This window comes from Merops nubicus, unplaced genomic scaffold, assembly GCF_000691845.1.
Source record: "Merops nubicus isolate BGI_N331 unplaced genomic scaffold, ASM69184v1 scaffold9232, whole genome shotgun sequence".
In the NCBI taxonomy this organism is placed as follows: Eukaryota; Metazoa; Chordata; class Aves; order Coraciiformes; family Meropidae; genus Merops; species Merops nubicus.
The window spans coordinates 76,378-90,293 of NW_008595597.1; the positions used below are offsets into that span (position 1 = coordinate 76,378).

General features: G+C 41.6%; 1 protein-coding gene across 1 annotated transcript in view; it reads right to left on the reverse strand.

The window, feature by feature from the left end:
- The window catches only part of CACNA1C (calcium channel, voltage-dependent, L type, alpha 1C subunit), a gene marked incomplete at its 5' end in the record, with an annotated part of 107,495 nt that overhangs the window by 67,735 nt on the left and 25,844 nt on the right, over positions 1-13,916 (reverse strand). Inside the window, 10 exons of the mRNA XM_008936103.1 lie at positions 1,472-1,582; positions 4,487-4,645; positions 5,097-5,298; positions 6,180-6,326; positions 6,430-6,482; positions 7,174-7,281; positions 8,419-8,506; positions 10,022-10,128; positions 13,507-13,566; positions 13,703-13,762. Coding sequence (XP_008934351.1) covers positions 1,472-1,582; positions 4,487-4,645; positions 5,097-5,298; positions 6,180-6,326; positions 6,430-6,482; positions 7,174-7,281; positions 8,419-8,506; positions 10,022-10,128; positions 13,507-13,566; positions 13,703-13,762 — 1,095 coding nt within the window. The remainder of the gene's footprint in view (positions 1-1,471; positions 1,583-4,486; positions 4,646-5,096; positions 5,299-6,179; positions 6,327-6,429; positions 6,483-7,173; positions 7,282-8,418; positions 8,507-10,021; positions 10,129-13,506; positions 13,567-13,702; positions 13,763-13,916) is intronic.

A 13,916-nucleotide genomic window follows, 5' to 3' on the forward strand; every position in this document is an offset into this window, starting at 1 on the left:
AATTCTGCTGAGAACCTAACCTTCCTCAAAGTTAAGAATCTGCTGTAAAGGAGAACCATGAAATCAGAAGAACATTATACAGCCTGTGAGATACACTTCTGGGTATACAGTGTGCAGATGGTATTTTTACAAAGTGCCAGAAGATTTGCTTGCTAATAGACATGACAAAATCTCAAAAGTGAAAGGTAGATCCCTCTTGAAAATTACAATCCCTTCTAAAACAGATGATAACACTTCTATAATTTCCCAAGATGGTGTTTGAGATTTTACAAAGCAAGAAAAAAAAAAAAGAGTCCTTCAGCACAATTCCACAAGATGCTCCTAACTTTCAAGAGAACTACATCTGAGATAGGAGAGTGATATTTGATTCAGGAAAAAAAGAAAATTTGGACTCTTTTAAGAAGTCCTAGAAAGTAGGGAAGAAGGAGAGAGAGGCTGAATGGGAGTAAAGTCAATACAGAATTAACAAGAAAACGTAAAGCAAATTTGGCAGAATTGGAAAGCAAAGTTTCTGAGCTGAGGAAGATCTTAGGCTTTTAACAGCGATCTCCTGTGTTTAACATGAGGCACAAACATGACTGCCAGACATGATTGTTCTCATCTTTACCAATGTCATAACTGATGCTTCAGACAGTATTTGCCAACTCCAATGTATCAAGCTATCCTTCAAGATGCAACCCCATGTGTCAAGGGATCATTGAAGACATGAAATGACATGAGGTACCTGTGTTTAGGTATCTGGATTCTACTCCTTATGACACACCACTGAATTTAAACCCCAAAAAAGAAAGCCTTGTGTAAACTTAAGTTATGTGAGGTCAGAATGTTTGCCCTTCCCCTACAGCAGCTGTGCCAGTTTAGTTGGAAGAGCTTATAGGTCATAATCACACCCCACGGTGCAGCTACACTAGCAGAATGACATGGCCCAATGGACAGGACAATACTTTCAGACAGAACCTGCTGGGGTACTGAATATTATTGAGGAAGTTTTACATTCAAAACTAAAGCAATCAAACCTATTATTGAGATGTGGCCCTCCCAGAAGAAACATTTTTTTTTCCAGGGTTCATAACTCAAAATGAAGTCATACTTGATTAACTTTACTTGGGCCAGGAGACTAATCATGGGATGCTATTTATAATTTATTTGAAGAAAGTCAGAGAGAGCACTAGAATATCATTCAGAATGTTATAGCCTTAACATAGTGACACTATATAACTTAATAAAAACAGACCACTAGGAACCTTCTCTATTAGCAGATGTTACCTTTTTTTTTTTTTTTTTTTAGTATGTCTACTCTCCAGTGAAAGAGTTATTAAATAAATGTGAGACTCCAATCCAGAGAGCAACTGTGCAGCTCAGTTATTGGTGGGGTAATAGATCAGAAAGTTTCACCTCCTCCTTCTCCTCACAGCTGCCCCACACACATGCACACACACTGGCCAGGAAACTCTATGCCTATAGAACCTACCTTAGGTTTGAAGGCGATTAATTTCAGGACCATCTCAACAGTGAAGAGACCAGTGAAGAGCATGTTGAGGATATTCATGGCTTCTTTGAACATGCAGCTTTGACCGTAGTGCTGAAAAATATCCCGGCAGCAGTGTGAGGAACAGACATATCAGCTAGTTAGGAATTCACAGGGGTCTTCCTGATCTCCTTTTATGTTGAGGTTCTCTAATGAAAACCCCAGCACGCTCAATTTTTTTCAATTTAGCATTCCCATCTCCCTTCACACATATGCATTTCCAACATTTTTGCCATCAGGCTCTGGATTCCCTATCTTTTTTTTTTTTTAAAAAAAAAAAAAAAAGATTTTTGAGCGTGGGCTACCAAAATCACACTTGTCGTTTCAGTTGAGGGCTCATTATAAATTTGCATAATAGTACAAGCCAGTCTCCAGTTGTGCTTGTTATGTCACCCCTCCCTAACTCTTGGATTACTTTTTTGTTTGATTGCTACTGCACAGTGCACAGGGGTTTCACTGCGCTGTTAATAATGATACCCATACTATTTATGATAATAAATACACTTAATTCAGGATTCTGCAAAGTACACAAGCAGCTGAAGTAACATCTTTCCAATATGCATTATCTTGCTTTTGTCAACCATGATTTAAATTTAAAATCAATACTGTCCATTTGCTTCTTCTGCAGATGTTGGCACCTCACTGTTGCCACACTCACTATTTTCACATCACTGTACTTGAGACCAATTGCACTGCTTTATTCTAAGGTCACCTTCCAGTTCGTGTGTTGCTTTTAACTTTGATAAACTTTAACCAGATGGGATTAATTTTCACCTTTAGCATTGGCTGGAGGTGATTTATTTAGATGAGTTTCAGTTAAAACAATTCAACTGCAGCTGAAAGCCAGGCCAGGGAAAAATATGTTGTTGAGGTGTTTTCAAAGTTTCTTGTAACATTTTCCTTGAAAGACTCTGGTACCTGCAGGACTCTGCTTAAAAATCTGGAGTTTCACTGGAACGTGGCTTTCGTATTTGCTGTCCATTATGATATTTGACCCAAATCTGGCCACAGTGTAAGCCTTTGAAATACTATACTTCTCTCAAGATGGATATAGACTTCCCAGAATCTCCAAAGATGCTGTCCTGCCTGTGGGCTCACAAACATCTCACAGCTTCTAGCTCTACCTGCCCCGGGCATGCACCATTGTCACACCAACTGAGCATGCTTCAAAGCTTCACAGTGAACATAACAGTCCCTCTTTGTTGCTTCATGACAGCAGGCCAGTAGATACTTCAGCTGAGAGCAGAGCACATTCTTTTGCTCATGCTGCCTCATTCCTTTGTACCTTAGGCAAGACAAGAGAGGAAGCCTTTTCAATGGGAACGGGAAAGAGATAGACAACGTGACAAAAAAGTAGGGAGATCAAGAATTCTGGTGAGATTGGACCGGAGACAGTGAAGGAAAATAAGGTAAAAATTGACTGTGAATATAGACTTACACTTATTAGTGAGTGATATGAAGCTGAGGCTAGTTTTGATGGGAGGCTAGGAGTGAGGCAGACTGGGATTGATTGATGCAGTGGAAAATGTGGCAGTGGGCTGCTAAGGTCAAAAGGAAAGTTGGTGTAGGAATGCATGGGGAGTTGGACTCACAGTAAGTGACACACTAGAGAGGGGAACAAAGTGTACCAGACAGTCAAATGGAAAGGGCAGAGAGACACCAGAAATAAAGTCCATGAAGGGGTAACTGCAACTGGGAGTCTCTGCAATGAGAAGGACTGGTTGAGGAGGGAGGATCTGAACTGTCTGGGCCACAGATCAAGGAAAAGAGTTCAAGGACTGACTGGGTGAGGAGGAAGGATGGTTTTTAGCAAGGAAAGCAACAAGTAGACTAGGTCTTAAGCAGGTAGAGTGTAGAAGAGGATGGGGCTCAAGTAGCCAATGAAATTGGGAGTGCAGAGTGAGGCTTAGCATGTATTGTCCGAGACTGACTGAAAATGAAAGGGAGATGATGGAGGCTTTGGGCAGAGACAGACTGGAAGGAAGAATCCAGGGAAGTACAGACTTTGGGAAATGTACAGAACAGTGTGTCTATGAGGGCCCACTTCTTGGCTGAAAGGAACGTAAGACTTCTTTTTTTTTGTATACTGGCTACCTAGTAAAGGTTTTGCCTCCTTCCCTTTTACTGCTGTTTCACTTGAATGTGGTAATCTACTACATCTATTTGTTATTCTTGTAGATCCAGCTGCAAATGTTTCTTTGATGGATCCATGTTAGGTGTTTGGAAACTCTTCACATGTTAAGGAAAATGAATGCACCTCATAGCAGGTAGTAAGGCAATCAGTAGCATCACTAGTGAAGCAGCTTAGGCAAACACCTATCAAGAAGTGCTTTAGGTGGAGCTGATCTTGCCTTTAGGTGATGGGATAGACAATGCGGCCTCTAGAAGTTCTTTCTAGACAGTTTCTATCATTCTTAGTGCAGAATAAAGGAGATACTAGGATCTTCCTACCCTCTATATCCATTTTTCCTGAGTGCCTTGTTTGCCAAAATATTTTCCCTCTACTGTTTAACACAGGAAAGCCTCACATTTAAAATTCAGATCTCAAGTTAGTGGCTGTTCTGGGCTTACTGCTGCACTTCATAGAAGACAAGTCAGAACAGAGAAGTCAGTTGTTACAGAGGCCAGTGAATTGGTCTGTGATGTCACTGTTGGTTTTTTTTTTTTTTTTCCTTTTTTTTTTTTTGTTGTTTGTTTGTTTTGTTTTTTTTCAATTGTTTGTTTTTAAGGAGTTAAAACAGAATTGTTGAAAGTGTCAGGTATTAGCAGGAAGAAGAGTGGCAGATTCTTCATCTTAACTAAATGTCATCAGGAGTGAACATGATACAAAGTTTTTTATCATCTCCCTCTACAAATGGTGTGAAGGTGAAAGTAGGTCTCAACCTCAGCCAATTTTACATTTTCCCCAACAAAGTCTAAAAATTCATCACCTGTAAGGTTTTCTGCTTGCTTACTTACTTGCATGGCCAGGCAGATGGTGTTAAGCAGGATCAGAACAAAAATCAGGTATTCAAAATAGGTGGAGTTGACCACATACCAAACTTTGTACTGGTACTGGTTTTTAGGGATGTATCTCCTCAGGGGCCGGGCTTTCAGGGCATATTCTACACACTGGCGCTGTGAAAGAGGCAAGGTAGATTTAAAAATCAAACCCAAAATACAGAGTTGGTCAGCTACCTCCAAATATATCAAAAATACATTGTGCTTCAAGTTTTTACTGAAATGAAAATGTGTGGTAGAAGAATTTGGTTTAAGCCATAGTCTGTGTGCATATTCTACTTGCTGAAAAGTTCCATATGCACTCACTTTAGCCAGACAATGCTGTCACGCTCATCTAATCTCAGTGAGACAAATGGTACAGCACACATTTCTATGTAAATGTTGTCCTTTGAGCAAACCTTACAGCAAGGTATCTTTTACCTGACTCCTGAAAGATGGCAGTGAAGCCAGCTTATTGTTTTATTTTGTTGGCAATCTTCCTACATTCCTCTCTATATGTGCTTCTTTCTTAAATGCTTATTCTCAATGTATTTTCGACATTTAGTGGCAACAAGGTGTTGTGAATTACCTGGTTTTTGTCCAGCTCACAGTTCTTGTACTCTTGTTCTCCTTGTTCCTGAAATGTGACGATGACGAAACCAACGAAGATGTTCATCATGAAGAAAGCAATGATGATGATGTAGATAATAAAGAAGATGGAGATCTCAACCCTGTGATTATAGATGGGTCCTACATCCTCCATGTGGGAATCAATGGACCTATACAGCAACCTGAAAGCAAACAGGATCCAAATGCAGAGAAAATCTGCAACTGCCTTGAGGCTTTAAAGGTGATGCTATAAAGTTTAACTTTGTGATTTTCTTCTACTTGAACTTAATTCACTCACAGATGCGCAGGCTTGCACTGATCTGAGTGTAAACTTTTGCAGAACAGGAGACATGGCTCTTGCTAACTTTATACATTTGAACCTGTTCAGGAGTGAAATGTTTTCATAGTTGAACAATTAAAATTTAAAACAAAAGCATGGCCTTTGGTTAACAGAAGACAGGAGACTCTGTGTTACTGGGAACTGTGTTTTGTGAGAAAAGGTGATCTCAGCACTTTTAACATTTGGCAACACTGCCGTTGGCATCACCCGGTGACACAAATCAGGGTCAGCCCCTTGATACCCTGCACACCCACATCACTCTGACTGAGTGGTGCTGTGGGAGTCCTTGGCCCCTGGGGCACAGACAGCACAGCCTGGTAAGACATCCCGTGTCTGCCCATACTGCAGAAATAGCACTGTAGTGTTTCACATTGCCCTGATGGCTCCACTGGGAAGCTCACAACACCTAGCAATGCTGGTAAGTGCCCAACAGGCACTTTACATCCATTTATATACATAATATTTGTATTACTATTGCTATCACTGCTACTACAATCATTTTTTAAGAGCTAGAGACAATGCTGTGCACTGTTTACAGTACAAGAACAGCAATTCCTGTGGGCCCTAGGGAATTTACAAAATAGTACAGGGAGTGCTGCTACTATTGCTCCATTTAATGCTTTAGACATATTTAAGTACTTAGAATGGTAAAGGCTATGCGCTGGTCTCTTCTGAAATGAATGAGGACATTACTAGTGTTGCTCTGGTCCAAGAAGCACTCACTCTGGCCAGCCCTCAAAGGTTGAAACGGTGAAGAGGGCCATCATGGCAGTCAGGACGTTGTCGAAGTCAAACTTGCTGTTCTCCCAGCTCCGGGCCTGTATCATCGGCTGGTTGACCTCGCCATCCTTGTATGTAATGTAGTACCCTCTGTGGATGGAGAGAGAGAGAACACAGTAAAACTGCACTTCCAGTATGAGGCCCTAAGAGTGGGTGGCCGGTGAAGGGGCAAACTGGGAAAGGTCAGACCCACCTGCATTCTGCTGCCGTCTGCTTGGAGCTATCTGTGCAGCTGTACAGCTTGCCCTTGAAAAGGAGGAAAGAGGAATGAAGCTTCCTTCCCTGGCAGTGCAAGGGTTAGGACAGATCATGTAGCAAGGGGACTGTGTTTATTACTTGCTTAGGTAACTATGAGTATGTTTACATGCCCTTTTGAAAGTAGATGTCAGCAAACTGGATCAAGAGTTGCCTGATTCTGGGTTCAGAGCACAGGCTTTCATCTGCATGCACAGTACTTCTATGTGTGTCCCCTGAGGTGTATGACCACTGAGTGTTGCAGAATGCTAGCTGTCAGAAGGGTGGTAAAAGGCAAATAAATAAAAGCAGACATATAGAAGTGAACGAATAACCTCCTGTGATTATCTGGCATGCCCCTTCCTCTACAACATGTGGGGTAGACAGCCTGCAAGTACCAATCCATTCAAACAGCCTTCTTCACCTCCTTGGCACTAAGTCATGCCCCAAACTATTTAGGCAAGGTTACTGATGATTTCTTATGACTACAGATAAAGGGCAGGAGTTCTGAATACACCTTGTCCACTTCTGGGAGACCTGCTGGTAATAGGAGCCCTAGTAACACTGACAGTGCCCCAATTGTTTTGTCTTTCACATAGAAGACTCCATCATCTCCTCTTCCTCAGGCTTCTTCATCTTATTTTTCTTCCTACCCTGTAATACAGCTCAGTGTATGATGAATGAATGGGCCCAATGGTTTTACCTTAAACAACTGAACTCCAATGCAGGCAAACATGAACTGCAGCAAAGTGGTGACAATCACAATGTTTCCGATGGTTCGGATGGCGACAAACACACACTGGACCACATGCTGCAAATGGAAGATAGGAACAAAAGTAACTTGCAGGATTTTTCTGAGCTGTTCTGGCTAAGAAAGAAGCCCAAGACTAAAACTAAAACTAGAAAAATCATGTAACCATTGCTCATTAAGTAATGTTTCAGGAAACAGGAGAGAAAACCAATTTGTTATGTTCCCCACTGTACTCTTAGAAGCAGGCAGAAAGGGATATGAAAATACTAGAGCTCAGATCTCTGAAACTTTCAGCAACACCAACTGACATAGCTGGACACCCACCAGCCCACAGGAAGGAGTTTATCTAATACAGCAAGGCTATGTTAAAATAGGCTTATGAGTCCTTTTGTAACTCTAGCAAACTCCATCATTTAACTTCAGTGGTGGTGCTGAACCACCCAGCTGGAAAGCAGCTTGACAGAAGAGGGCCTGGGTGGGTCCTGGTGAACACCAAGTTGAATATGAGCCATCAACACAAAAAAGGTGAATGGGAGCCTGGGCTGCATTACGCAAAGTACTTTCAGCAAGTTGAAGGACGTGATCCCTCCCCTCTACTCAGCACTGGTGAGGCCACACCTGTAGTGCTGTGTCCAGTTCTGGGCTCCTCAGTACAAAATAGCCATGGATGTACTGCAAGAAGTCCAGTGAAGGGCCACAAAGATGATTAAGGGACTGGAGCATCTCTCCCATGAGGTAAGGCTGAGAGAGCTTCTGCCTGGAAAAGAGACGGCTTGGGGAAATCTTGTCATTGTATATAAACACCTGAAGGGACAGTGCAGAGAAGGCAGAGCCTGGTGCCCGCTGAAAGGACAAGGGGTACCAGGCACAAACTGAAACACAGGAGGTTCATTGGAACACTTGGAAACACTTTTTTTGCTGTGAGGTGTGATTAAGCATTGGAATAGGTTGCCCAGAGTGGTTGTGGTGTCTTCCTCCTTGGGGATATTAAAAAAAACATCTAGACATCATCCTAGGCAACCTGCTCTTGGTGGCCCTGCTTAAGCAAGGTTGTTGGACAAGAAAATCTCCAGAGGTCCCTTTCAACCTCAATCATTCTGTAATTCTGCTGAAACACTGCTTGAAACACTGCAAAGTCCTTGTTGCCTGAAATAACTTGAATTTATAGTTTAAAGGATGTATTTGAACTCTTCTAACCTTTAGTCCTTTGGCTCTGTTGATGGCCCTCAGTGGTCTAAGGACTCGCAGAACACGCAAGATCTTCACCACATTGATAGCACTGGACCTGAAAGAAAGTATTGCAAGGTTTGAGAGATACAGCAATATAGGGGGTATGCTCCAAGGACAGATAGATTTCACCTACTCTTTTGTGTTTGAAATCCTACATAGCCTTAGGCTGCTTAGGATTCAGAGAGTCAACTCTTTGCTAAGACGTTTCAGGGATAAGGAAACTACTCTTTGATGTTACCTTCATACATCTTGCTTCCTGGTCTGGGCAAGCTCAGTATACACTCTCCTGGCTTTCATCATCTCTGGTGTATTAATAGAGGGAATGGAACATGGGAAGGGTACTTTTTAAGTAGGGCAAGCTGCCAAATACTCTATAGATAACTATGACATGGCAGTTGTGCCAAGATGTAGTCATCACAAGACATTTTCAGATAGGGCTCAAAGAAGCACTCCACTGAAATACTCATAGAAGAGTGGAAACTGCAAGTGACTCCAGCATTCAAGGTATACTGTCCACCTGGAGTTTGATCCTGCAATCTGTTTGACCTCTGACCCCACAAATCAATTGTCTACCTAAATTTAAGGATGTGGAAACTCCCCCTGTATTGATTGAGGTACTTAGGTGCAGATGACATATGTACTTAAAATTTAGTATTGAACAAAATTATCTGCTGTAACAGAATAGACTGCATTTTCCAAGACTAAAACCGTGACTGAGAATCTTCTCCATGCTTATGACATCAGGGCCTCCTACTGATTTCGGGAACAGTTTTTTTGCTAACGCATGAAGAGTCTAGTTAGGTCTGTAAGAATGAAACCACAGATCAAAATGAGCACTGTGCCATTCTTAATACCTTGACTGAAAGCCCAATGGACCTGACAAACATTTCTACTTGACTTAGCTCTGGAACATAACATGTGTGAGCTGCTAACCTGTAATGATAACAACTGGGAGCTGATTTCTTATCAGATGTGATGCTACTTAGGAAACTCCCCACCTGACACATACAGTTCCACATAGCCAAGTAAAACTATAAATTTATTAAACAAATTAACAGATCATCCAACACAAAGTGGCATGTCAGAAGCAGGAGCAACTGTCACTGCCACCAGTACTCTGCAGATTCTCACAAAGCTCTTCAAGTGTTTGATGGTCTTCCAGTGACCAAGACCCACAATACCTTAGGTAGTAGCAAAACATTATCACCATATTTTCCAAAGAGGTTATGACATTTCTAGGAGGGAATAGTAAGTCACATAATAGTCCTGAACTGATACAGTGAATCCAAGCTTGGAATAAAGCTAAGCACCACAATTCTCAATGGACCCAATTTCTTGTTCTCACTTGCTCTTTCTGGAAGATCTTCCCTTCCAGATCACTAGAGTAGCATTTCACAATTATTACCTCCCCTCTTCAGGATGCATTTTAATGATCTTGAATCACCTGAGAAAAATACCTCCAGGCTCATGAGAAAAATCTTACCCAAGTAAGACAATGAGCCTGAGGTAGCACCTCTCAACTCAGCCTTACAACCCCAAAAAACCAGCCAGATAAAAATAGCTCACTCACTGGATCCCAAAGGAGATGAGAGAAACGCTGACCACCAGCAGGTCTAAGATGTTGAAATAGTTTCTGCAGAAGGAGCCCTTATGGAGGAAAGCCCCGTATGCGGTCATCTGCAGGAAGGCACACGAAGATACAAACACACTTTGCTGTTAGCATCTGTTCAGAAACCAAAGCCATCTGTTCGTGCTAAGTATTATCACTGGGGAGGGGCAGTATTTCTAACATAGCAGACAATTTACCCCCAGGCCCCAAGGGAGAAGTTGAAAACCCATTGAAAGAAAGGAGAGTGAAGAAGACAGTAAGATAACTATGGAAGACCTAACTATGGAAAGACAATACTTGCTTTCTTCAGTTTGCTTCTCCTGTTCAGCTCAGTCCTGTATCCCTTTTCCTATCTCTATCCAGCTTCTACCATTTTTATTCTAGAAGCAGTTGTATTTCCCTCCTTGTTTTCCTCACAAAGCCCAAGGTAAGATTCCTTGGGACAGAGTGACTGCTTTGTGGAGGTAATCATTATGAACATCACCCATCAGAGGAAGGGAAAATTCTATGTATTTTACAAGGCTCTCTGCCTCATCTGGGCATGAAGGGGTATTGAATATCTGCTGGCTTTGAGGACAATATCACAGCTCCAGAATTCGACTGACTGTAAACAGAATGGTTCTCAGCCACAATGTCAGACCTAAACACTTCTGAGCTGAGAATGTGAAGTTTAGACTGAATCTGGTACAGTTAAAGAGGGTGAAGTGATGGGGGTGTTTGCATCACCTACCTTAGACTCAGTGAGCAATCTAATGTAGCTGCTTTGAAGAAACCCCATCCCCACAACGGCTAATGTCCCTCCATTACCTGAGTTAGGAACATAGCTTTCTAAATTTGGTCCTCTTTGGATGTCTAAGTTAGATGTCTAAAGTAACCTGAAGGAGACACTGTGAGACTGTTCCTCAACAACAAGCTCTAGACAGACTCCTAAATGAGAAGTGTGAACTAGAAATTCAGACAGGAGTTTTCCAGCTCCCACTAATAGCTCAGGATAGCATACCTGCTAGTGGTTTCCAGCCATGCCTACCTGTGACAGCTTTATTTAGAGAAGGGTGGAAGGGCACGTGGTGTATCAGATTATTTTTTTTCACCAACCATCCGTGACACCAGGGAACTGACTATCAAGCAGTCAGACAGAACTTAGAAGGGGAGGAAGTATAAACTCTGGTCTTGGTTTAGAATTTATACTTATAGACACATTCCAGTGGGGAAGGGGGGAGGGGTTCTTGCCATAACAAAGGTGGTAAAGATGCCCTTTACTGGTTAGATTTTGTATGGCAATCTTGGAAGAAAGGAGACACCATTGAAATCAGGAGGGGAAGCTCTGCTGAGTTTAAATTCTACACAAATTGTTGAGAGATTTTGTTATCTCAGGAGAGACTTCCAAAGAGAGTATAATCCATGCCTGCCTTCCATCTGGGGAACTCAACAAGCTTTTAGGATGCCAATTAAAAAAACTTAGTGGTCACTTTGCTATCATTCACCGGACTCCACCATGGCAGTGTGAGGCTTGCAGGTGCCATCAGCAACATGATTCTTGTTCTCTACAGCTTTGAACATCCTATGGCCATTTATTCTTCTGTTTATTTCTATTTACACTAACTTTGCTGTTGTGCAAAACATTGTGCTCAGTGCAATGGAGCAGAGAAATGTACACTGAGAAACCGTGCAACTTGTGAGGCAGGAACTGACAGGATAAGAACAGAAGAATTTCTTAAACATTTGTAGTCCTTGCACTCCTCTACCACTTGAACCCAAAGAATATCCAGTGCTGTTGATATAAATCCACTGGAGCTAACAGAAGGACATTGGGAAGGCTCAGGTACTATGTAGTACTCTCCCCAGATGAAAATAAAGCAATAAGCCAATGGGTTCTGCTTCCACTGAAGTCGTTAGCAGTGTTACCATTTGCTTCAGTGGGAGCAGAATTAGAATTAGTTCAAACAGGTGGCTTGAACTATGGTTTTATTTTTAAATGTTGCTCTTGAGACGTTTCCCTTTTTTTGACAGGCCTTTTTGATCAGCCATTTGGTATATGCATGTTCAGATTTACTCTGTAGACACAGATGCCCACTGCACACAAGCATAATATGCACATCTCTGTGGAGAACATTGTAGCTTCGGTGATTTTAAGTCATATCAAAAAGCATGTTTCTCCACAAAAATATGCAGGGGCCACTCTGCTTGCCAGCCTTCAGTATGGATACTGTTATTAGGGTCTTGAGCTGCAAGATTTGAGCAACTCTAAGGTACTGCCTGCCAGCACATAGAACTAGCTTGCTGAGAAAAAAATCAAGCTGCCAAGTGAACCTAGCATTTAGAAAGCCAGAACTTTACTCAATTACTGTTATTTAAATTATTAGCCTATCAATTTTGGAAAATCAGAGTTAAGAACAACATAGCCTATTTTTATTTTCTTCTGAGCTAAACCATTCCCCTGCATGTTCCCCTCAGTATAGAGCATGTTTCTGTGGAGCAGGAAGCCAGGCTGCAAACAGGCAATGCAGCAATTTTCATTCATAGCTACAGTCCTTGGTGTTTCAGTGATTTGTATTCTCAGTTACCTTTGTACACCTAAAAAGTGAGCTTCTGCACTGTGTTCCCTGTCTCCTGCTTGGCTGTGTACCCTGTAACATTGCAGAACTCACTGGCCGCCCTCTGGCTCAGCCTCATGACTTGTGCAGAATGGAGAACTCCTTGGGCTGTAGCACGTGTAAAAGGGGGTGTATGTTTTTATGTATATTAAGAAGAATTTATTCACCGAAAGTGTTGTCAAGCACTGGACCAGGCTGAGTCCAGTCACCATCCCTGAAGGTATTTAAAAGGCATGTAGATGTAGCACGTAGGGACATGGTTTTGTGGTAATGTTGCAGTACTGGGTTCATGGTTGGACTTGATGATCTTAAAGGGTCTCTTCCAACCAGAATGATTCTATGATTTTATGTGCTCAGGTTTCTTGAAAAGCAAACAAATCCTGTTTTAGAAAGACTGGCCAAGGCAGAGAAATTTATGGGGTGATGGCCTTTTTTCTTGGCTGCCCCTTACTTCTTCAAACAAGATCATCCTTTCACTGTGATTCTCCTAAAAACCACTGTTTTGATATAGGCTCTGAATTACACATGCTTGAATACAAAAAAATCACAGACTTCTTAAGGAACTACCAAAACATTAAAATCAAAAGATAAACAAACGTTTGTGTAGAGATAATAATGGGGTTAAAAAAGAAAGAAAAGAAAGAAAAGAAAAGCAAGAAAAGCAAGAAAAGCAAGAAAAGAAAGAAAAGAAAGAGAAGAAAGAGAAGAAAGAGAAGAAAAGAGAAGAAAAAAGAAAGAAAAGAAAGAAAAGAAAGGAGGGAGGGAAGGAAGGAAAACAGTGAGAGAGAAAAAGAAAAGACAGAGACAGAAAGGAAGGAGAGAGAAAACGAGTGTATTGCTCAGATTGGTTACCTTAAGAATAATTTCTAATGTAAAGATACTAGTGAAGACATAGTCTGCATTGCCTAGGATCTGAAAAATAAGCACAATTGGGTTAGTGGTACTGAGTGTGACCCAGGAACAAACAGGTGTGTGTGTTAGCAACAGATAGTGGCAGAAAACTAGTAAGCTTGTGAACAAGTGATGGTAGAGAAGATGGGCACTTTACCTTCAGAGCAATTTCAATGGTGAAAATGACAGTAAAAAATATATCAAAATAAAAGAGAATCTGTAAAAACAAAAGGGAATAGGAACGGGGAGTAGGATCAGTGACTGATCACTTCAATGGGAAATCACAGTTCCAACCCAAATATGCATGTTGTTTAACAAGGGGACAAGGAGGACTATATAGGAAATGGTTCTGTGACGACGTCCTGCTGACT